Source organism: Scardinius erythrophthalmus (genome assembly GCF_964197995.2).
Source record: "Scardinius erythrophthalmus genome assembly, chromosome: 23".
In the NCBI taxonomy this organism is placed as follows: domain Eukaryota; kingdom Metazoa; phylum Chordata; class Actinopteri; order Cypriniformes; family Leuciscidae; genus Scardinius; species Scardinius erythrophthalmus.
The window spans coordinates 26,895,663-26,919,274 of NC_138243.1; the positions used below are offsets into that span (position 1 = coordinate 26,895,663).

Genomic DNA, 23,612 nt, shown 5'->3' on the forward strand with positions numbered 1-23,612 from the left:
TGCGCTCAGCCTCTGACACCGCTTTAATACCTCCGTTTCGTGGAAAAACAACCAGACTGCGCATGCGCAATCGATAAGGCTGCCTACTGCTGCTGGTCTCCTCTTCCGCCTTCATGCTGTCTGTGCTTTTATACCCTCAAAACCCCCCTTTAGTGTTTGAAGATTATGCTTTTGTACTTAATATACTATTGTTCATTTTATACACATGAACCTATTTAAGCATAGGTCTATAAGCATAGATATACGAATGGAGGTTTAATTACATGTTATGTGTGTATATTTTCATATGCATATTATGTTTGAGTTTGCAAATTTATATTGTTCAATGAGAAAAAAATGCTGTCCGTGCTTGAGTCTCTGTTGTATTTAGAAGTAGCCTGTCTTCACTGACTTGCTGATGAACAAGTGACTCTTAGGCCTAAATCCATTAAGATGGTATCAAATAGCCTAATAGTGTTATGAAGAAAAGACTCACTGGACAAAAGAAAATGGACGCAAAGAGAAGGAAATCGGCTCCCAAATCCAAATGTACGATTGTTTGAGTTTTTGACATTGCAGAGGTGAAACTTTCTTATATTAAATGTATAGTATAAAATGTATAAATGGCTTTATAGAAAGCAATTTTAGACTGGTATAAGAAGCTTTAGAGAAATTTGATTTGGATGTTTTGTTTTCTCCCATAGATGGCTGTATTGATTAGGCCTGTCATGTTGTTTCAGTGTTATGTTAAAGGAATAGTGAAATGAAAATTTTGTCATCATTTACTCACCCTTAAGTTGTTCCAAACCTGTATGAGTTTCCTTCTGCTGAATAGAAAATAAGATATTTTGAGGATTAATAAATAATGATAGATCATTTTTGGGTGAACTATCCTTTTAAATCTCCTCACTTCAAGTATAGAGCTTTCCTACTTTTCTCCCTTGCTCTTCACTGCCATCTGCCTGTTAAACAGGGCGATTATAAATGATCATTTCCTAAATGCCATACTTTATTCAAATTGATATCTCCAGTCAGGAAATAACCCTTGCTTCAGACTTTGACAGAACAGAATAAATCTTATGTACTTTAATATTTTTTTATATTGTATACTGTACAAGTACTATGCAAATACTATATTATTAGGCTATATTATGTAGCCTATGTGAAATCAACTTCTTTAGTTTTCTTTTTGTTATTAAATTTGTAAGTAGACTTACCATACAGACACAAAATACTACAAAATACTTTAGCTAAAGAAAACAAGAACAGTACCTGACACGACCAGTGTTGTAATAGCTTCTTTGTATCTTCTTTTTGTTATGTACTTTTGTATTTATTTATTTTTTATAAAAGACAATAGCTTTAACTGGTTTTTATTTCAGTTTTTGAACTTGTATATTATTTCAACTTAAATGTATTTATTTCGGTTAGTTGCAGATGTAATATGCTGAGTAAGACGTGAACAAGATTTACTATATGTGTTCACCTGAGGTTTAATCCAGTAATCAGTTTAAATAATTATAAAATATTAATGTTGTTAAGGACGTTGAAATGTTATGTGTTGCATTAATTCATATGTTTAGTGATTTTGTATGAGATTAAAAATGTAATGATGACATGTTTGGGATGAGTGCATCTGATTGGTCGTGTGTGCGCGCGTGCGTTTACTAATAGTTGGGGAGTTCTCGCGAGACGCTTCATTTAAAACTCATGAAGCATCTCGTCTGACTGTTTATTGATAAACGTGCTCCCTTACAGGTATATGAAGCGTACATTTGCACACATGTGAATATTAGTGTTACTAAATGTATTTTTGCTAGGTATTGTGTTGTATTATTGGGTGAAGTGCGATACGGGGCGAATCCAATGTAAAACGCTAGAGTTATCTGTTGCAGAAGCAACCATTCTAATTTTCATCTAATATTTCTATTTTAGATTTACCAAAAATGAATAGTTTAACAATAACAACAACAGACGAGACATTTCAAGCAGTGTCTGCAGTGTGACATGCTATACTTTATCTAAAAAACATTTCTATAATTCTTGTAAGCATTTTAGTCCAGTCATTTTAAGCCAAAATGGGGGTCAACCTTGAACAAATTGCAACATAAGCAAACTCAACTGATTTTGTATCCTCAATATGTCCTGAGTAAAGAAAAAAAAGCCCCGAAGAGTCCCATTAGGGGAAAGTTTCGGAAAAAAAGACCCAAATATAGTCTATTCATACGCCTCATTCTTTTACTCATGTGAATAGGGTAAAAAATTTAACCTTTAGATATCACCATGAAAATTACTGAGTTGATTACTTGCATCAAGACAAACAAAAAATGTATTACAAGTTTTTTGAAAAGGTTTGTTAACATGGACAAACAGTGCATAATCTAACTACGTCCTGTATGTGCTGATTTGCATAAATACCACAACAGAACTAAACATTGGGTGGTGAAAGCCAGGTGAAAATGTCTTGTTGAATCTTGTTGCCACATAACAGTAAAATACTTAATGTTAAGGTCTGAATGAAACCCATTTAGGCTATCCATGAGCATTGATACATAGAGGCAGGAAGAAGTACTTTAGAAACCAGCCTTTATTCATTTTTAAGAGATGGGGTTTGGGGCTGGGTCCGTGGGACTGTTTCTAGGGGACGAGTCTGAGGGAAGAACAGGAGACAATGGTAAGGAGAATGCAGAAGACAAAAGGTAAGTAAAATAAAAAGTGAACCCCCTCCCAAATCCCATCTCTGCAATAATAATTAATAAAGGCTGGTTTCTACTTCTTCCTGACTCTATGTATTAATAGCCTAAATGGGTTCCATTCAGACCTTAACATTAAATATTTTACTGTTATATGTCAACAAGATTCTACAAGACATTTTCACTTGGCTAGACCCAATGTTTAGTTCTGTTGTGGTATTTATGCAAATTAGCACATACGTAATTCGATTATGCACCGTTTGTCCATGTTAACAAACAATTTAAAAAAACTTGTAATACATTTTTTGTTTGTCTTGATGCAAGTAATCAACTCAGTAATTTTCATGGTGATATCTAAAGGTTAAATTTTTTACCCTATTCACGTGAGAAAAAGAATGAGGCGTATGAATAGGCTATTTTTGGGTCTTTTTCGAAACTTTCCCCTAAAGGGATTCTCCGGGGCTTTTTTTTCCTTACTCAGGACATATTGAGGATACAAAATCAGTTGAGTTTGCTTCTGTTGCAATTTGTTCACCTTTTTTTCATAAAATGACTATTTTTCATGCATAAATGTTTTATGATCTCCTATTACTTAGGTGTTTATATGGAATTGTCATTTGTCACTGCAGGACTAACTACAAAAAAAGAAAAAAGTTTAAAAATGGTGAAAACCCTAAAATACATATTGACCAGTTACAGTATTAAAATATACACAACTTGAACATGAAACTTGCATTAAAAATCCATATTATTTGTCATACACTCAACAGCAGATGGCAGCATAGCTCTATTTAAATTCATGAACTTGGATCAATTATTTTATAGTACCATCATATATTTAAGCCCAACTGCTACACACATGCTAAAAATTAATGACACATTTTTCTATGACTCATGTATGGACTCTACATATGGCAATTCCAAAGAAATTATTTTAATTTTCCATATTTTACAGCACAAAATCTATCTGATTTAAAAGTTAAAAGCATATATATATTTTAAAACAGAGCAAAGCTGTGGCACAAAACCTCAGTCGTTTATGAGCATATAAATTTTGGAACAATTTCCCCAAGTAATTGATTGTATTCAGATCAATTCTCATTGGATGACTATTATAGACAAAGACCCTTTCAGGCAATGTCCTGTCATACTAAAACAATGGCCATGACAGAGATGATGGATCCATTTGTACCTTTCCTACTCTTCGTTTTATGTAATTCATTGAATGATCTTATCAATTCCATCCTCCAGAGCGGGGACAGGTCTGCTCTCTCCGGATCAGAGGTCACCGTCAGAGGTCAAAGGTTAAATTTAGTATTTAAATTGAAGACCTTACAAAACGCTGTTGGATATGGTTAGTCTCCTATTAATATTATTATTGCTTCTTGGATGAATGGAAGATATATCTAATTAGAATTTAATTAGACAATTGTAGTCAGTTATGCATCCACACGGGCTAAATTTTGGACGAATCAAGATTTTTATTTCTCAGACTTAACAGTACTTTACTTAATTTATTTTAATTTACATAACTAATTTATGAATTTTCTTGTCGTTGAGCTGTAAGTTCAGTGTCTTACCAAAGTATAAAGCTTCCTTCCTTAGGCTGGTATAGTGTGTATAATGGTGTGTGTGTGTGTGTGTGTGTTTAGAGCCATGATGTAATGTGAAGACTCAAATCTTTCCCACACTTGGAGAGGGATCCCTGACAGCCTGGGAAACTAAAAGCTTCCATCTGTTCAACAGGTCAACAGAGGGTCCTGTGACCTTTGACACAGATTTGTCCCCCAGTAAACATGAAGGACCAAGCTGTTGACAGAGTGGTAAACGATACAGACCAGTTCTGTGTAATCTCATCCGAGTCAGATTTATCGGATATTCTGTTGACAGCTCGTACATCTAATTTGTCCCCCAATAAAAGGAGGGGAAAGAAACAAATTGTTTGGTGATTACGTAACTTCTTTCCACCATTAAAAGTGATTCTAGCATTTACTGAATAATTTTCTCCATTAAATAATGTATCCATTAACACCTTCCAAATTTATTTTCATTAAAAAATAAAAACTATCAATTTGGAATTTCTGAGGATTGGTCCCGTTAACGTTTCACACTTGTAATCTAGAAACGGGTTAGCGCCACTTTTTACCCGGGGTTGTAAAACACTGCTTCAGAGTAGGGTTAGCACTACTTTTGCATTGTTATCTCCGCATTGCGGTGCCAAACTTGTAGCTACTGTGTGAAGCAATGCAGTGTGGCTCGTTCACACCAAGAAAGATAGCTATAAAGATAACTATATTAGCATCCACAATAGCGGAAAATATCATTTTTGATATGCTAAGCTCATGATTGTCTGTCACTTTAAATGCGCGAGCTCGTCACAGCAGGATGGATTCTGATTGGCTGTCAATGTTTGTATCGTTCATCAGCTGGATAAAATCGTTCTGAGAGTGATTTCAAGTTATTGTTTCTCTGTGCCGTTACCGTTTATAGCTGTGGTGTGGACTCTCTAACCTTTAATATTGAGAACGATTTTTAGAAATATATCTTTATCATCATCTTTATAGTTATCGTCCGTTGTGTGAACGGGCCTGTAGAATGTTACGGCTAGATGCTTAGCAACCGGCGTACTACTGGTGAATGGTGAAATGGTGACGGAAAACACATGAATTGGAGTGAAGAAGAGATGTTGTACTAGTTTGAAAAATCCATTCAGGAAAAACTTGATAGTTTAGGGCAATTTATAAAAGGAAGATGTGCAATGCTATCGCGTGCTGCATTCGGCCATTCAATGAGTTGACAGCAAATATGCAAATAGGGACGTTAACCCATGTTTAGATTGTTAATCCTGGGCAAAGTAGGAGAAGAAACAAGATAACCCAGGATTCTTTTTATCTGGGGTTTAGAATGACCCAGGGTTAAATATTTCAAATGCGAAAAGCCCTGGACGGTGGTACGTTGAGGTCCGAGCCTCTATTGAAGCTCCATTCCTTGTCAAGGATCCTCTTTAAAATATGTAGACAATCAATACCATGGTGATCACAGTTGATACTGGAATTTCAAAGCTTAGTGAGCTTAAGAAGACAGCAAGTTGTTTATTTTCCTACTAAGTAAGTGAATCAATGAACTAGACCTATATGTCACTGCTAATCAATATTTTGCAATCAGTCCAGACTATCAGAAATAAATGAGCTACATCTGGGAATGTGTCACATGTAATAGATACCCAGAAATACTTTATATCATCCAGGTGTGCTGGAGTACATTTCAGTCTGTCAGAGATCCAGCTGCATGCATTTGGCTTCCAAATCGCTCAGTCCTTCCAGATGTCACAGAGGTCACACATCTGCATGTGAAATGCGATGCCCTTTGACACCACCCGCTGCCCCTGAGCCTCTGTGGCCCTTTTGGTACATGAAGTGCCAGCACTAGTGTCGACCGCTGTGATTTAGGCACCTGATTTAAGCCTGCACTCAATCACTGAACACGAAAAGTTACTTTGTGATCCTAGTGCAAAAATGCATTTTTTCTAAATATATTAAATATATTTTTTATTGTATTTTAGACAAATTAATAGTTTATCATTAGATTAGTTAATAGTTTAATTGTAAGTTATTTACAGAGCAACTAATAAATAAACAACTAATAGCACTAGAACCCATTAGAATAATTCAAAACAAGATAAAGGTGGCATTCCTGGAAAAATGAAGATACTAATGTTTAGCTGAATCTAGCACATTGTTTTTGTAGTGAGTAGTGACCCTTCTTTTGACCTTTGACCCTGGGCTCTGTCCTTGTCTTTGCTCATTGTATCGCTTTGACCCTTTAACCTGCATCTCCTACAACCTGTTCACAAACATGCCACCAATCATGTGATCCTGCTCCATCCCAAGCCTTGAGGTTCACCAGCAATGCAAAGCAGAACTTTGACCCTTGAACTCACTGAATTATGCATGAGAAGTAGTTGCTGCTGAAAGTGCAATATTCTTGTAATACCTGTTCCTATAAATACCTTGGTTGGTCACATATAAAAAACAATCAATTATTTTTAAATAAAATATTTCAATTATTTTTATATTATATTATATTATATTATATTATATTATATTATATTATATTATATTATATTATATTATATTATATTATATTATATTATATTATAGATGCACTGTGGAAAATACAAACGCATAAAAGGCAAAAAGTGACTTGAAGCACATAATTGCACCCAGTCGCCTTTGGAAGGATGTGAGCTAAATGGCCAATCAAACAGAGCTTTCGAGCTTAAAGGAGCCGCCCACTTCTGTGCTTTAATACTTGATGGGCTCCTTAATACAGACCATTCAATGGACCACCACTGAAGCGCGTAAGACCAAGCAAAGGTGTGGTCATTTGGATCACCATCATGCCAAAGTTGAGTCCGTTCAGCTCTGTTTTTACGGATACTCCAAATAAGGCCGTTTTTAGTTAGAGTAGAATTCTTCCATTCATGCTCATGTCAATCATGCCAACAGAAAGCTGCGCTACGCCGCGTCTTTGCTCCCCTCGGATCTGATTCATTTGGGGTTTCCGATTGTCCCTTTTACGCACCAAGACATCACCAACACGGAGTTCCTTAAATCGGCGTGATTTTTGATGTGCAATCTTCTCTGGCTGGCTGAACTTGTTGGACACATATCTTCAGTCTCCTCGAAGCGCATTCCACATCAATAGGTTCTTCTGCATGGATAAAACACGACCGGCCTTCTTCATCTTGAATAATTCTGGAGAATACGCGTAAAAGGTTCGCAGTCCAGCCATGGCCATGGTGGTGAGCGTGTGGAGAGATCCGCAGGAGGAACTGCCACCGGGGGGATCTCTGGATGAGCCGAGCGGACCGGGGAGAGACCACCCCCAGCACCACCGCTTGAGCGCAGCCGCGCACTCTCCAAACACCGGACTTCCCTCCGCGGAGGATAAAGGGCAGAACTCAGCCCAGAACCAGCAGCACATTGAGTGCGCTGTTTGCGGGGATAAATCCAGCGGGAAGCACTACGGACAGTTCACGTGTGAGGGATGCAAAAGTTTCTTCAAGCGGAGTGTTCGGCGGAACTTAACGTACACGTGCCGTGCCAACAGAAGCTGCCCGGTGGATCAGCACCACAGGAACCAGTGCCAGTACTGCCGCCTGAAGAAATGCCTGAAAGTGGGCATGAGACGCGAAGGTGAGTGTGCACTGGGTTTTGTCTTTTGTAGCAGAAAGAAAGAAAGAAAGAAAGAAAGAAAGAAAGAAAGAAAGACAGAACAAAAATAAAGATATTAAAAAACAATAGCTATATATGTATTTTTTTATTATCAAACTTTAATTATCAAACACATACCAGCTTGCTTAAAAGCAATACAAGTAAAGGATTTGTCTTTGTGCATAAAAATGCCTTATAATCAAAAAGCTTTTTTAAATGATTCTTAATGTAATAATATTATTTATAAAGCAACTTATGCAAGTAATAACTCAAGACTACTGAGTTAGCCTGCAATCAATCACTGAACAGGAAAAGTTACTTTATTGTCTCAATATACCACAGATACAATAATACATTTCATATTCTTTATAGTGAAAAACTGCATAAAATATTAAGAGCATTGCAGTAGTTACTTTCAGTCTTGTGTTTTCATAGATTGCACTCAGTTAATTGTGTAAGCAGTGTTAGATAGATAGATAGATAATTTATTTATGATTTAACACCATATCAGCAGTAATGTATATACTGTATGCAATCAACAGTATTTTAATATTAAGATAGATAGATAGATAGATAGATAGATAGATAGATAGATAGATAGATAGATAGATAGATAGATAGATAGATAGATAGATAGCGTTATTCCAATGATTGCAGTGCACATAATATTATATGTTATTTGCTTGCACATTTCTTCTCCATCTCCTCCTGTTTTGATAGCGGTTCAGCGAGGAAGAATGCCACCAAACCAGCCGAACCCGAGCCATTACGCGCTGACCAATGGAGACCACCTGAATGGCCAATGCTACCTATCCGGATACATATCCCTTCTGCTTCGGGCCGAACCATATCCAGCCTCACGATATGGAAACCAGTGCATGCAGTCTGGCAACATCATGGGCATAGAGAACATCTGCGAGCTGGCGGCCCGTTTGCTCTTCAGTGCGGTGGAATGGGCAAGGAACATCCCTTTCTTTCCTGACCTTCAAATCACGGATCAGGTGTCTCTCCTCAGACTCACCTGGAGTGAACTTTTTGTTCTGAACGCTGCGCAGTGCTCCATGCCGCTCCACGTGGCTCCTCTCCTCGCCGCCGCTGGACTTCACGCGTCCCCAATGTCCGCGGATCGGGTCGTGGCCTTCATGGATCATATCCGATTCTTCCAGGAGCAGGTGGAGAAGCTGAAGGCCCTGCAGGTGGACTCCGCCGAATACAGCTGTGCCAAAGCAATAGTGCTGTTCACATCAGGTAGGCCCGAATCATTCAAGATCGAGTAAACGTATTGTACACTTTAATGAGCGTGTCTATAAGATAATCCTATTTGTCCCGCGGTGTTTGTTTCAAACAGAATATTAATCTGTCAAAATTACCATCTGTGCACAATCAGATTAAAGGCGTGTGTAGGTTGTTTAAAAATATACATATTTTTTTCTTTGGCTATTATTTTGAGTATTACTCAATAACCCATGTAGTCTACATGTTATCATGTTAAACATTAACACAAACATTTAGGCTAATTGTATGTTTGAAAACATTCGCATCAGTAAAGTGTTAATCAACTTTAATGTTTTAGGTCTAAATTATCCTTTTCGGTCCTACAAGTCCTACAAATATTACATTTAGTCCTTTAAAATGTGACCCGATAAATATGAACTGCTTTCATAATTTCATAACTTAGCAAAGTGCTTAATTGAATGGAGCCTTGCATGTTAGCCCCCCCCCCCCCTTATTTTAACTTTATTTTAACTTTATTTTATCATTGTTACGCGTTACATGTAGTTACTGTAGCAGTAGCTACATTATGCATGTTTGCATGCATTTAAACCCTAAACCAAACCCTCATCCTAACCCTAACCCTATAGTTAATAATTATTACTCAGTACTTAAATATATAATTAAACTGTAATACTGACACCTTGAAATAAAGTGTAACCAAAAGCTGTTTCAAATATATATAAATTTTAAACAACCAGCAAAGTTCGAATGCAAGTTTTAGGTAGAGTGCGCAAAACATAAGCTCGCGCATGTCTACGGAGGTTACTATAGCAACAGCATATATAGCTCGAGCACTTTCTGTTTCAGTTAGGATCACATGACACATCGACAAAACAGAAGTAGTCCTAGATTTACTTTTAATTACCGGCCTGTTATAAATATACACTCCACAAATATACCGCAAAAAATATTTTGTATTTTGTTTAAAATGTCGCCAGACGATTGACCGAATGCGCCCGGAAATAATAGGCCTAACGTTAGTTGGCTACTGACAGAAAAGGTAGACCCTAAGTGACATGCTGATATCAAACTTCCTTAAATATTAACCTTACTGAAGAAAACTGAAGCGTTAGTGTAAGATTTTTCAGAGCAATCCAAAAACACATCAAATAATAGTAGGCTATACGGAAGAGCTGTCTGTACCTCACAGCCTCGCTTCCATTACCGTTAAACATCAAGGCGCTGCTGTGAATAAGGTCTATATAGGCTGGTTAAATACAGAGTCCTATTCTATAGAAATGGAAAGTATAGGCTAGGCTACAACATAAAACAGTGTAGGCTATTTCGAATTCGAGGAGTTTCTTATTGTTGTTTTAATTATAGCTATTACTCTCTTTTCAACTTTTTGAATATATCCTATAGGCCTAAATACTGCAGCACCAAGTGCTTAATTCGTTTCGGTAATTCATTGCAGCTACCTATAGCCAACATATTTTCTATTTCATCTATTTCATCGTTTAAATAACAGAAACATTACGAAATTAAACTGAAACACATTCGTTTAATACGGCGAATGCTTTCTTGAAAGGAAAATAGTTGTATAGAATGAAGCCTGTTTGAATGACACAATTCGATTTTCGAACGAATAGGCTAAATTAATTCGGTTTAAGAAAATAATAACACTTTATATGATATTTCTTGCTGTCTTTTTCTACACAATCATGTTAAATAACTCTAGAAGTGTGTGCATATTTAGAGTCGCAGTTATATGTTATCCTTCTGAATGATGTGAGTTCATATCTGACTTATATCTGTATTTGTGTGCAGATGCGTGCGGCCTTTCAGACGTACCGCATATAGAAGGTCTTCAGGAGAAATCCCAGTGTGCGCTCGAGGAGTACGTGAGGAGCCAGTACCCGAACCAGCCCACTCGCTTCGGCAAGCTTCTGCTGAGACTCCCCGCGCTCCGCATGGTCTCCTCCTCCGTCATAGAACAGATTTTCTTCGTTCGACTGGTGGGTAAAACCCCCATCGAGACGCTCATCAGGGATATGCTGCTATCTGGGAGCAGTTTCAACTGGCCCTATATGTCCATTCAATGAGAGCGAGATGAAGATGATGGGCATTTGGTGAGCAAAACGTACTGGATGAAACTGAAATCTCTCTCACTCAGTGTCGATTTATATAGCAATGATATTGTGAAAATGTGAAGATATCTTTACTCTCTTTCTCCTGATCTCTACTTTTAACAGTGAAGCATCATATGTGCCATAAAGACTTTACAAAATAACGTTTGATTCATTTCCTCACAGTGTAATTGTCGATATTTTAATGTCTTGATTTAGTTATTTGAACGAGGGGGTAGCGTATATACATATATGCTTTGATCCAAAATAACAGAAATAAAATCACTATTGGTGTTACCCTAAAAAACCTTCAACAAATACCACGTTTGTTTCGCGGAGACAATGGATTTAACATTTATTTATTTTGCTGTAGGCTATTTATTTTCCTGCTCATCATCTTCCTGTGTCTAAACAATCAACCACAGCACTTACGGTTATGTTTTTCTGAGGCTCGACAATAAATGTGATTGATGTATTTTTCAACATTTTTCTCGGTATTAAGTATTACAATTCAAACCCTTAAATGATCAGGGTGGGCGATGTTGGATTTGATGTACGATGGATGAAACATTTGATTAAACGATTTTCATTAATCATTTCGTGCGTAAATGTGCTTTTGTTTTGACTTTTTCTAATAAAGATAGTTTTCATAACTTTGAGAGACAAAGTGATGTTCATTTTCATCACGCTGTGGTCTTGTCATGCTTTAAGCGCTTTAAATGTTTTGAGATCTGTTTCAGGAACTGTGAACACCAATGCAATGAAACTAAAAGCCCATAAAGGCATGAGACTAGACTATTAGCAGGTCATTAATATTTACAAAAATATGGAATATTTTGATTTATATGCAATCATTTAACACGCGCAATGCAACAAAATAGAGTTGTTTCTCATGACAAATATAATGTGAATGTTCTTCATGCATTTTTAGACGAAAAATACACGTTTGCGCCTTCAGTTGCCTACGTTAAATTATAAATAGCCTATATATAAAATAAGTTAGTGCGAAAAGTTAACTTTGAATAGAGTAAGAAATAGAAAATCGCAGCTGAATACCTTAGGCTTATAAATACATCAAATGCCGCTTTCTAAAATAGGCAACTCGTTTTGATGGTTCTTTAAAATATGCCTGAAACGATATTTTTCCATCTAACCTTGAAAAAGACAGATCGTTTGTCCTGTAAAGGCTCATGTTTATCAGAAATATTCGAATTTTATCTGATCAGTTCACAGACCGATGATACAGGTGAGATGTGTTTTGCACAGAGGTGTCAGGAAAGCGCTGTGATCTTATCACATTAATCAGATCAGGCTTCAAATAAACGAGATTCATTGTAATTGGACTAGTTTGTGCCCTTTCTTATGGGCTGATATGTGCCATAGCTATCTGAAATCGCTTGTTTATCTTTTATTTTCCAGAGACAGTTTTGCCATTTATATTTAGCCATGATAATTTATGAATATATCTTATTGTAGGGTAGCCTACAATGCATAATAGCTGTGTACTGATATCTAAAGTGTTAGCTTGATACAGGCGTTTTTTTCTGACCACCTTACTTTAATTTATCAAGCATTTTCTTTCAAATGAAAGTTTCCAGTCGTGATAATGAAATAATTTAATTAAGTCGACGCGTGTTTTCATTTAAAAAAAAACAACAACAAAAAATAATCCATTAGCCTACAACGTTCATTAGCTACAACGACAAAATGTCCGTCAATATATCAGAAACAAAAATGTACATTTTGTTGTAGAAATGTAATTTTTTTTTAAAGAAATTCTTTCCCAAACCAACATGTTTATCCACGAAATAAACTGTCGTCAGGTGTTTCACTTAATAAGGATTTTTAATATAGGCCTATCGATTAAATTTAAACTTATTTATTTATTAGGCCTATCTGTCGTACTAATGATTATAGTATGAAATACGCATGCGCAACAATGGCAAGAAATAAAATAAAGTCAGTGTACTGAAAATTACCTGAAAGTAACAACCTATTTGGATTTTTATATCTTTTTTATATCTCACAACAATATTTGAACAGCTTAATTTTATTTTTACTTATTTTGTTTGCTTATGTAATTTAGTGACAAAATTGTCCCCAGAAGTGGGCTAAATCTGACATAACCTTTGCTTGGAGACACCAGTTTTCTTTAAAAAAAAAGTATGTGAAGTCTGAGCATCTCCCCAGATAACCTGTGTGTGTTCTTCCGTGTGGAGTCTTGACAGCCAGAGTCTCTAGTTATTGCGACCGTCTGTGTGAACCCCGTGACCCCGCGCCTCTCTCATCATGTGTGGGTCTCCTCCTGAGGTGGATCATGAACTCGTGGCACCTCAGATGAATCGCTGACTCCGTGCCTGGGCTAGCCGTGACCCCAGCGGCGCCTGGGGACCCGTGAGGAGAACTGGAGCTCAGAATAAAGCACAGGCTCATCCACAGGGGGATTCCTGATGGCCACGGCACTTCTTTGTTGGAAGTTAGTATACGTGCTCGGATCAAGGGTACGGCTGTCAGAGGAAACTGTGTCCAAGGAGCTAGTGTGAGAATGCAAACATATAGACACTTGTGAGTAAAATAGTGTTAAGAAAGCTGTGGTTTCTGAGTGCAGATGTGATGTCCTGCAAATATGAATAAAAAAGTACGTCAGCAAAATTAAAGATCCGATTTAAAGGTCATGGGGCATGTAAATATGGGTCTTCCTGTCATGGGCAGCATTAAAGTCTTACTGGACTTATTTGGATTAGCAACCTGTAAAGACATATAGAGCAGGACTACCAGGAAAGGGGGCTTATGGCACAATCTGGAGACAGGAATGCTGTCTAAATGAATCAAGTTAACAGGACGTGTCATCTGTAGAATCCAGGATCCTATGGTATGGACAATAGGCTTTCTAGCACAGAAATCGAAGGGAACCCCAAATCCTAGTTTAAGACTTTAATGCAGTATTTATTGTATTCCTAGGCCTGGCTTAATTAGCTCACTTGCAGATTCCACGTACTATGTCCTAAGTGGATTTTAAGTCGAATGGCTGACTAGATTTACAGCCAACGGACATTTATGAGAATGGCTTTTAAATTCCAATTCAATTCATATTGGTAACAAACGGGATGCAGAAGTTGTTGTTTGAATTTAAAGGTGTCCTTTATTCAAGGACATTAAATTGATTAAAAGTGAGGATAAAGGGGCTTAAAGGCACACTTAGTTTCCATTTTTCTCAGAGTACTTGTGTTTAACGTTACTGTCGTAAATACCACTCACGCAGAGCCGTCTCTGCACTCTTCCGACCGCGCTTTCTTCGTTGACTCTGCCATGATTGACGTCTGAAATGCGTGCTAGTGTCCTCCATAGAGGCTGCTTCATATGTTGTTGATGTATGTGACGTCGTGCCGTAAAGCAAGTCGTGATTCTCGCCAGATTTGTCGGGGCGCCACCTCTCAAACCTGCATTGCTGGTTTTGCATGCAGCGGCGTCCCCTCCACTTTGCTATCGGGATGATTCGCCCTACTACGAGTTCGTTTACCATCGAAATGATTTCTGTTATATTAAGGTACAAATCTTGCGTAGTGTGCCTTTAAATATAACAAAAGATTTCTATTTCAAATAAATGCTGTACTTTTGAACTCTCTATTCATCAAATAATCCTGAAAATAATGTATCGCATGCAGTTTCCACAAAAATATGAAGCAGCACAACTGTTTTCAACATTGATAATAATTAGATATGTTTCTTGAGCAGCAAATCAGCATATTTGAATGATTTCTGAAGGATCATGTGACACTGAAGACTGGAGTAATGATGCTGAAAATTCAGCTTTGCATCACAGGAATATATTGCGGTTTTAAAAAAAAGTTATTCTGAATTGTAATAACATTTCACAATATTAGTTAGTATGTGGCTAAATTAATTCATACTCTTACTCTTGAATTGAAAAAGAAGCCCATTCTGAAATCCCGATCTTAGCCAGCAATCTTTGATCAACAAGGTTAATTTGTCTTTGTCTCTCGGACGATCAGGGATACCTGCTCTTTTGTTGCTCACTGATTATCAGACATCGTCTCTTCTTCTGCAGTCAATTATGTCCTGCTGGTGTAATTACAGAGCACTTCACTGTCTGGCCCATTATCAGCCTTTGTTCATTTTTTAACTTGGCCTGAATGCATCTGATACATGTTTTAATTGTCCAAGCGTTCTATTCAAACATAATCTGTTTTACAAGAAGTTACACACATGAACATGGACAGAACTGCCACTGCATAAGAATATATACAAACATATGATATGCATTTGTTTAAGACATGCAAAAATAGTGTTCTGCAGTTTAAAACGATACGATGATAACTGGGTCAGTCCTCATATGCAGCACATTTGGACTCTGTAACTTAAAAATAAAATGAATATGCTTGTGTTTAATCAAATATTTCTACAGTATGAAAGTGCACAAACTTTCAGAACTCACAGAATTCCATTGATGAGACTTACTGATACTTGTACTGTTGATTTGCCACCAAAACTTGTCACTTCCTGGAAGATGATTTCAAGGATCTTGTTAAGGGATTTTTCAAAAGACTAAACAGCTTAAAACCAAAATGGTGAAATTATTTTAAAAATGTAATATATGATTTCCATCCACACAGAATTCGTTAAAGGGTTAGTTAACCCAAAAATGAAAATTATGTCATTAATGACTCACCCATCTCGGTTCATCTTCGGAACACAGTTTAAGATATTTTAGATTTAGTCCGAGAGCTTTCTGTTCCTCCATTGAAAGTCAATGGACGGCATACTGTCCATGTCCAGAAAGGCAGTACAGACATCATCAAAGTAGTCCATACGACATCAGTGGCTCAATCTTAAGTTTATCAAGCGACGAGAATACTTTTTGTGCGCAAAAAGTAAACAAAAATAACGACTTTATGCCACTATTCATTTCCTTCTCTCTGTGCCTCAAGTGAGTTCGCGTAGTGTTTCAGCGTAGCGCGTCTGTGTTGTACGTCACACGTAGGCTCACTATTGGCCGACACTGGTCATGTGTGATGCGTGTGACGTACAACACAGACGCGCTACGCTGAAACACTACGCGAACTCACTCGAGGCACAGAGAGAAGGAAATGAATAGTGGCATAAAGTCGTTATTTTTGTTTACTTTTTGCGCACAAAAAGTATTCTCGTTGCTTGATAAACTGATGTCACATGGACTACTTTGATGATGTCTGTATTGCCTTTCTGGACGTGAACAGTTTGCCGTCCATTGACTTTCAATAGAGGAACAGAAAGCTCTCGGACTAAATCTAAAATATCTTAAACTGTGTTCCGAAGATGAACGGAGGTCTTACGGGCTTGGAACGACATGAGGGTGAGTCATTAATGACATAATTTTCATTTTTGGGTGAACTAACCCTTTAAATCCATTGCTAACTAGTGATGCTTGTGCTGTTGCTTTGCCACCAAAATGATGTCACGATACCTGGAAGATGACATCATAAAGGCTTTTGTTACTTGGGGTTAATTCAGGATAATTGGGACGTTTTTCCACAGTCATCTCAATGGTAAAACATGTCCCAATTTACCTGCAAGTGATTTTTACAAAAGACTCAACAACTTAAAGGGATAGTTCACCCTAAAACGAAAATTAAGTCATTATTTACTCACCCTGGTGTTGTTCTAATTGTTCTAATCCCACTCACGTTTGTCCATATAATGGCAGTGAATAGCGACCGTCATCAAGCTTTTTCAAAAAAAGATACAAAAGTATCAATGAATGTTCTGATGCGACACGTGACATATATTCCAACGGCATGCAATCCATACACCTTCTTCCCTGATATATATATATATATCTGTTGTGTTCGTCATAACAAAAAGTTATTGCGGTCACATCTGTCAACTCTCATTCTGACTGTTATCAGACAAGGAGATATTTGACTCAGTGAGAAAAGGATACTTTTTTGGAATTTCTAGGCGTTTTATGTTTTTGTTAATCTGGATTTCTCAGAACTTGTGTGCTTTTTCTGGGCGAAGCGGAGTGAACTGCGGTGCTAAGAGTCACACAAACACGTTCACTGAAGACCAGCGGCCAAGTTAAGATTTTAAAACATTCAATTTCGGTTTGTTTTTCACCAAACCCTATCCTATGGGATATACGACACGTGTAGCATTGGACCATTCTGTGTTACTTTTGCATCTTTTTTTCAAAAGCTTGATGCTATTCACTGGCATTAGAGACGAGCGACATTTGTTTGTTGAAAAGTCTCCTTTTGTGGTCCATAAAAAAAAAGAAGGGCATATGGCATTAAAACAACGGTGAGTAAATGATTAATTAATTAATTTTCATATTAGGGTGAACTATCCCTTTAAAAACAAAATGGTGATTATAACAAGATGTAGGCCAGAATCCCTCATTTAACCCAGTAACGCTTTAACTAAATCACCGGTGTGTGACGTGTTGGCATACTGGTAATAAGTGTTGATAGAATGTTCTCTCCTCGGATCTCCCAACTATAGTAATCCTCCTAATGAAGTAAACATGGATTTCCCCGTAATGCCCATCGTCTTGCACAGAACATTGTCCCTAATCCGCTCCAGACGGCTTGATAATGACGTGTTCCTATGGACCAATCAACCCATGCACAAGAACATTAAGAATGAATTAGCCTCTAGTTACGGTCTCCACAAATGTGTGCTGAATATTGTGTCTGCGCAAAGTTCTTAACATTAATTCAGCTACATTTTTGGTCATTGAAAACAATGCAGCCCGATTCAACTGCATTGCCTACAAATGTATCAAATATGACACTCCAAAATCAGTGTTTTAAAAGACAGTATACAGTTTAATATTAAGGTAACTGTATTGATGAGGTCATTGCAGGGTCATGGGATTATCCCCGGCTCTAACACAGTTTTACGCACTGGGGGGCCCACAACTTTTTAGACAACAGCTTGTCGGCAGCCCACTCATTAGTGTCACAAACACGCACACACATGCTCAAACATCCACTCAAACTGACACCAAATAGAAGGTGATGATAGTGACTGTTAAAATAGCACATTTGCTTTTGATTCAATTATAATTCTCAAGCTAAGCTGCAATCTGTCCTCATTATCACTTTATATTTAATACATTAATATTACAGTTAAACCCAACACACGACAAATACACTTTCAAACAGTCGAGATATCATTTTAACACCTCCTTTTCTACTTTTCCGACATTAATTAATTCCAAAAACAAAGATCATGACTTTACAATGAAGTTTTCTCCAAACTTTTAGAATGGATCCCCATTCACCTCTTCTGCTTCTCGGCACAGACATGCATTAATCCACTTTCTGCTTCTTTGAAGTCGAATCTCTTTCTAATTAAGGAACCACTGGCCTTCAAAAGACCTCATTCTGGAGTCATGTGGTATCCTCTATGCGACTTGACTGAGAAATACATTTGGAGTGAGGCGATTCTCTTTCACTCAGAAATAAAAATATGGTTGCAGTGCAACCTCCATGAACAGAAGAATGTCGAAAAAGGAGGAATTAACAATGAGGAGACATTGACGTATCTCAAGAGACAACATCCCTGACGACTGAGAAACTACATTACACCTAGAAGTTGATGCAAATAATATTGTAAAACTATTAAAGTACAAAAAATAAAAATACAATTCACCAAATATGCAGTACACTGCAAGTAACGCTTTGACATTGTTTACTAAAGAACTAAACAGTTCTTAGTGGAACTTATGTATTCCACTCATCCGTATTCCTCAAATGCGAATGTTTGGAAGTCTGCACAAGCTCCGTTCTGAGAATAACTTCTGCAGGGTTTTATGAACCTGCGCTGTCTGTTCACCCTCCAGGCTCTCTGAAATGGATTCTGTATGTCTGAACCAGTCGCGCCACGCGCTTGTCCTTGGTATAAAAGAAAAGAGGGAGATTTTTTCCCTTCAACACAGAGAGGTTATTATCAGAGCTTGTGCTGTTAATAGATCCGACAAACACCTACAGACTGATCCGCTTCATTTGCCGCTTGCCTTTTTGAAGCATCAGAAATGAAATATAATGAGATTTGAAATGCGTTCTGGTACATCTGTCATGCAGCTATGACATTGATGTAACTCTCAGTGGAATATTTTATTGCTCAGTGGAGTTTCATTTAAAGTCAACATTATTTACTTACATAAAGTCAGCATGAAATCAAAATAGACAATTCTTGTTTCCTTGTAATATATTAGAATATTGCAGTATTTAATATAAATGACATCATTCGTTTTCAAAAATGTCCTCGTAATCTTTATTCAACAAATCTTTCCCTCCTATTGCAGCGACATCTATTTTTATCTCTGATGATGTGTTTACTGGCGTGAGGGCGGGGCAACCTGTCACTCAAATGAGATCCACCAATAGCAAACCACAACCATCCAATCAATTCCTGACGGACAAAAGAAAATCCTGCCCTACATTTTTTCTTGTTCAAGAAGCCGTTTCACTCAGATCACAATAGGGAAGAAAAGGCAGTCACAACATCCGACTTTAAAGCACATTCTTGTGCTTACTGTGAACGATGCATGTTGTTCAAAAGGAAAATAAATGACGGTAAGGCATTAAAGCGATCTCAACTATGATTTTTCCTAAGGCTTTGTATCTGAACGAGCTAAATGAAGAGTGGTGTTGTGTGTGAGCTGTCAGAGCTGAACTCCGTGTGCCAGTGTCTGTGGGAGCAGCAGCAGGATTCATCACACAGAGGTGAGTGGCCCAGCCGGATCCACGGATCACTGCCAGAGGGAAACTTTGCCCTGGGCGATGCAAATGAAAGGCCCTCCAACAGATCACACATGAAGGAGACAATAAAGTCATGAGGTGTGACTGTGTGTGTGTGCCAATCCACAAAAGACTTTGCAACACAAAACTCAGTGCATTTTTATGTCTGACAGGACATTTCAATTCATTCAAGGGGAATTTAAGAATATCATTTTAAAAAGGAGCGTTTTACTATTGAAATATTAGTATGATAAAAATATTTAACTATTAAATTAAATAATTAGGTATTACTGGTTTGCTAAGACAAGCATCCCTATTATTAATACCTCTATCATATACTTACTGTCATATCTATTATATCTATTCATATTATTAACTATAGCGATAACTACATTAGCATCCACTTAGAGCTGCAGTTTTGTCATCTGTCGCTTTAAACGCTCGAGCGCTTTACAGCAGGATGGATTCTGATTGGCTGTCAATGTTTTTATCGTTCGTCAGCTGGAAAAATAATCGTTCCGAAATTGATTCCAATGATATCGTTTTTCTGTGTCGTTATCGTTATAGCTGTGGTGTGGTGTGGACTTCACTGTTCTCAATTAGAATGATTATTAAAACTTTTAACAATTGTTAATTGTTATAGTTATCGTCTTTGGTGTGATTAAGCCTTAAGTGTTAAAAGTTTGCATGCAGCTCATCCTACACCATTTGTGCTCAATTTGCTTGTCTGTTAAGCTTCTTTTTGGACTTACAGTTTTCAAGGGGTGGATGATAGAATGGGTGAAAAGCAACAAACAACCTATAAAACCCCAGCAACCATCTAGAACACCCTAGCAACCCCTTGGAGATCCATAGCAACCATCTAGAATACCCTAGAAACCCCTTGGAGATTTATAGCAACCATCTAAAACACCCTAGAAACCACCTGGAGCACCCTATAAAGCACTCAGACTGTAACAGCAAAGAAAGAGCAAATACTGAAAATTTTCAAGCACACTCCAACATTGCATGTGCAAGGACAACAAATTTTGTCTTCAGAAAATGTTAATTATCTCTAGTTTTAAAGCTTAATTGTGTCATTTCTGCACCACTAGTGCCACCAAATGGAATTGCAAAAATAATAACTGCTTTCAAACAGGTTTCTCAAACTCACACAATTGGTTGAAAGATGTCAAGATGCTTAAAAACAGCAATGTTCCACAGTCACAGTATTATTTGCATGGGAATTTCATGAGAATCAACCTATAAATGTCTTAGTTCTAGTTTTCTCTGCATATTTAACGGAGATAGAAGAAAGTGTTGGATTTTTAAGTTGATTAAAACTTAATTAAAGTACAAAAATGAATTAATGACTTTTATTTCTACACATAACCTGCCATCCTTCTTTCAAAAATGCGAAGTTCTTCAAAACATTTTAGCGAATAACAAAAAGTGGAGACTAGACCACCGAAAGTTAAAGGGTTAGTTCACCCAAAAATGAAAATTCTGTCAGTAATTACTCACCCTCATGTTGTTCCAACCCCGTAAGACCTTCGTTCATCTTCGGAACACAAATTAAGATATTTTTGATGAAATCTGAGAACTGTCTCACTCCTCCACAGGCTTATGGACACCTTAACTTGCTGGCCCAGAAAAGTTATTAAAGACATCGTTAATATAGTACAGACTCCAGTGGCTCAATCTTAAGTTTATAAAGCGACGAGAATACTTTTTGTGCGCAAAAAAAGAAAAAAAAGAACGACTTTATTCCACTATTCATTTCCTTCTCTCTGGGCCTCGAGTTTTTTCACGTAGTAAAACAGCGCAGCGCTTCTGTGTTATACGTCACACGTAGGCTCACTATTGGCCGACGCTGGTCATGTGTGTGATGCGTGTGACGTACAACACAGAGGCGCTACGCAGTTATACTACGTGAAAAAACTCGAGGCCCAGAGAGAAGGAAATGAATAGTGGAATAAAGTCTATGGGGAAAGACAAATTGGAAATTTTATGCTCGTGTTTTTGTTAACGTGAGAGTAGTGAATCTAGTGATGCAAGTATTATTCCCATTCATTTTCTTCACAAGCATTCAAAAACCAAATTATCTGTGGTTATAAACACCATGTCACGGATGCTTTTGATGGTGCTTAATGGCGCTCTGTCTCAGTAATTGTTCAAATGAGAGCTGGATTTGAGATCACATGCACTCTGGAAGCTTTAAATGTCATTTCATCTCCCGGGAAATGAAAACTTGCCAAAAAAAAAAAAGCTTGTCAGTACATGTTCTTTAGAGATCAGTGTTTTATGATATACTAAGATCACCTCGTCTAGAGAGATGATCTGTTTCCATGATTGCCGTTTGGTTGAACAACTCAAATAATGGTACTAGGTACAAGCTTTTGGCTTCAGATCTATTGTTTTCCTCCACCCTAAAAAAAAAACCTCTGCTGTCCCACTGAATGTCTGTTCATTTTTTGCATGTTTTTTTTTGCATGACCTCATCATGTTTACATTTATTTTTTTTATTTTTTTTCGCACAAAAAGTATTCTCGTCGCTTTATAAACTTAAGATTGATTTTTGGGTGAACTAACCCTTTAAATCAAATCATCATATATCACCATTCATACACACATTCCATCATCATCCGAATACATATTCTAGCAGGTTCACACACATATGCGTTTTTAAAATAATGTCCTGAAGGACCACCTGTTGTCCATTATTGTGAAATATTTCTAAGGCATGAATCATAAGGGTGAGTAATTAATCACGGGCTGTCAGAACGGAGCGCAGGGGTCTCGTGGGAGGGTGAAGAGTCACATATGGGCAGATGGAGGTCAGAGTCACACCGCACACGCCATCGACAGGTTAACATGAGAGAGCGAGAGCGAGAGAGCAAGTGTGAAGACAAAAGTAAAAACAGATGAGATGAGAAATATGAGGGGAGGTTATTGGAAATAACCACTGATATTATCTTTAGTAGTTTCAGTAGTTTCTATCTATCTATCTATCTATCTATCTATCTATCTATCTATCTATCTATCTATCTATCTATCTATCTATCTATCTATCTATCTATCTATCTATCTATCTATCTATCTATCTATCTACCTACCTACCTACCTACCTACCTACCTACCTGTCTGTCTGTCTGTCTGTCTGTCTGTCTGTCTGTCTGTCTGTCTGTCTGTCTGTCTATCTATCTATCTATCTATCTATCTATCTATCTATCTATCTACCTATCTATCTATCTATCTATCTATCTATCTATCTATCTATCTATCTATCTATCTATCTATCTATCTATCTATCTATCTATCTATCTATCTATCTATCTATCAGCATGTTAGTGCAGTTCACTATCTGAATTTAGAAAATGAAATGGACAGACATTTTTAGCACCACTAAATGATAGTACAAAAATCAGTCTCAACACTGAAAAATATTGAATGGTTTCATTCATAGATAAAGGATATATCTTAATTTTTACATTTAATTAAATGCTGTATTATACTGTGTAGATAGCTGCAAAATGTAGATTGATCATGAAATTTAACTATTAGAAAACAGTTTTTATGTTGTTAAACATTTTATGTTAGTTTATGACATTAAATCCATTATTATTAGAGAATATTCTGTAGGCTATACATATATGT

The 23,612-nt window shown here is 37.1% G+C and overlaps 1 protein-coding gene across 1 annotated transcript; it reads left to right on the forward strand.

The window, feature by feature from the left end:
* Positions 1 to 7,464: 7,464 nt before the first annotated feature.
* Positions 7,465 to 11,824, forward strand: nr2f1b (nuclear receptor subfamily 2, group F, member 1b; the record flags this gene model as incomplete). Its single annotated transcript, XM_081354029.1, has 3 exons — positions 7,465 to 7,870; positions 8,609 to 9,136; positions 10,931 to 11,824. 3 exons carry the CDS (start codon positions 7,465 to 7,467, stop codon positions 11,203 to 11,205), a joined length of 1,209 nt encoding a protein of 402 aa, XP_081210155.1. The 3' UTR covers positions 11,206 to 11,824.
* Between the last annotated feature and the right edge of the window lie 11,788 nt (positions 11,825 to 23,612).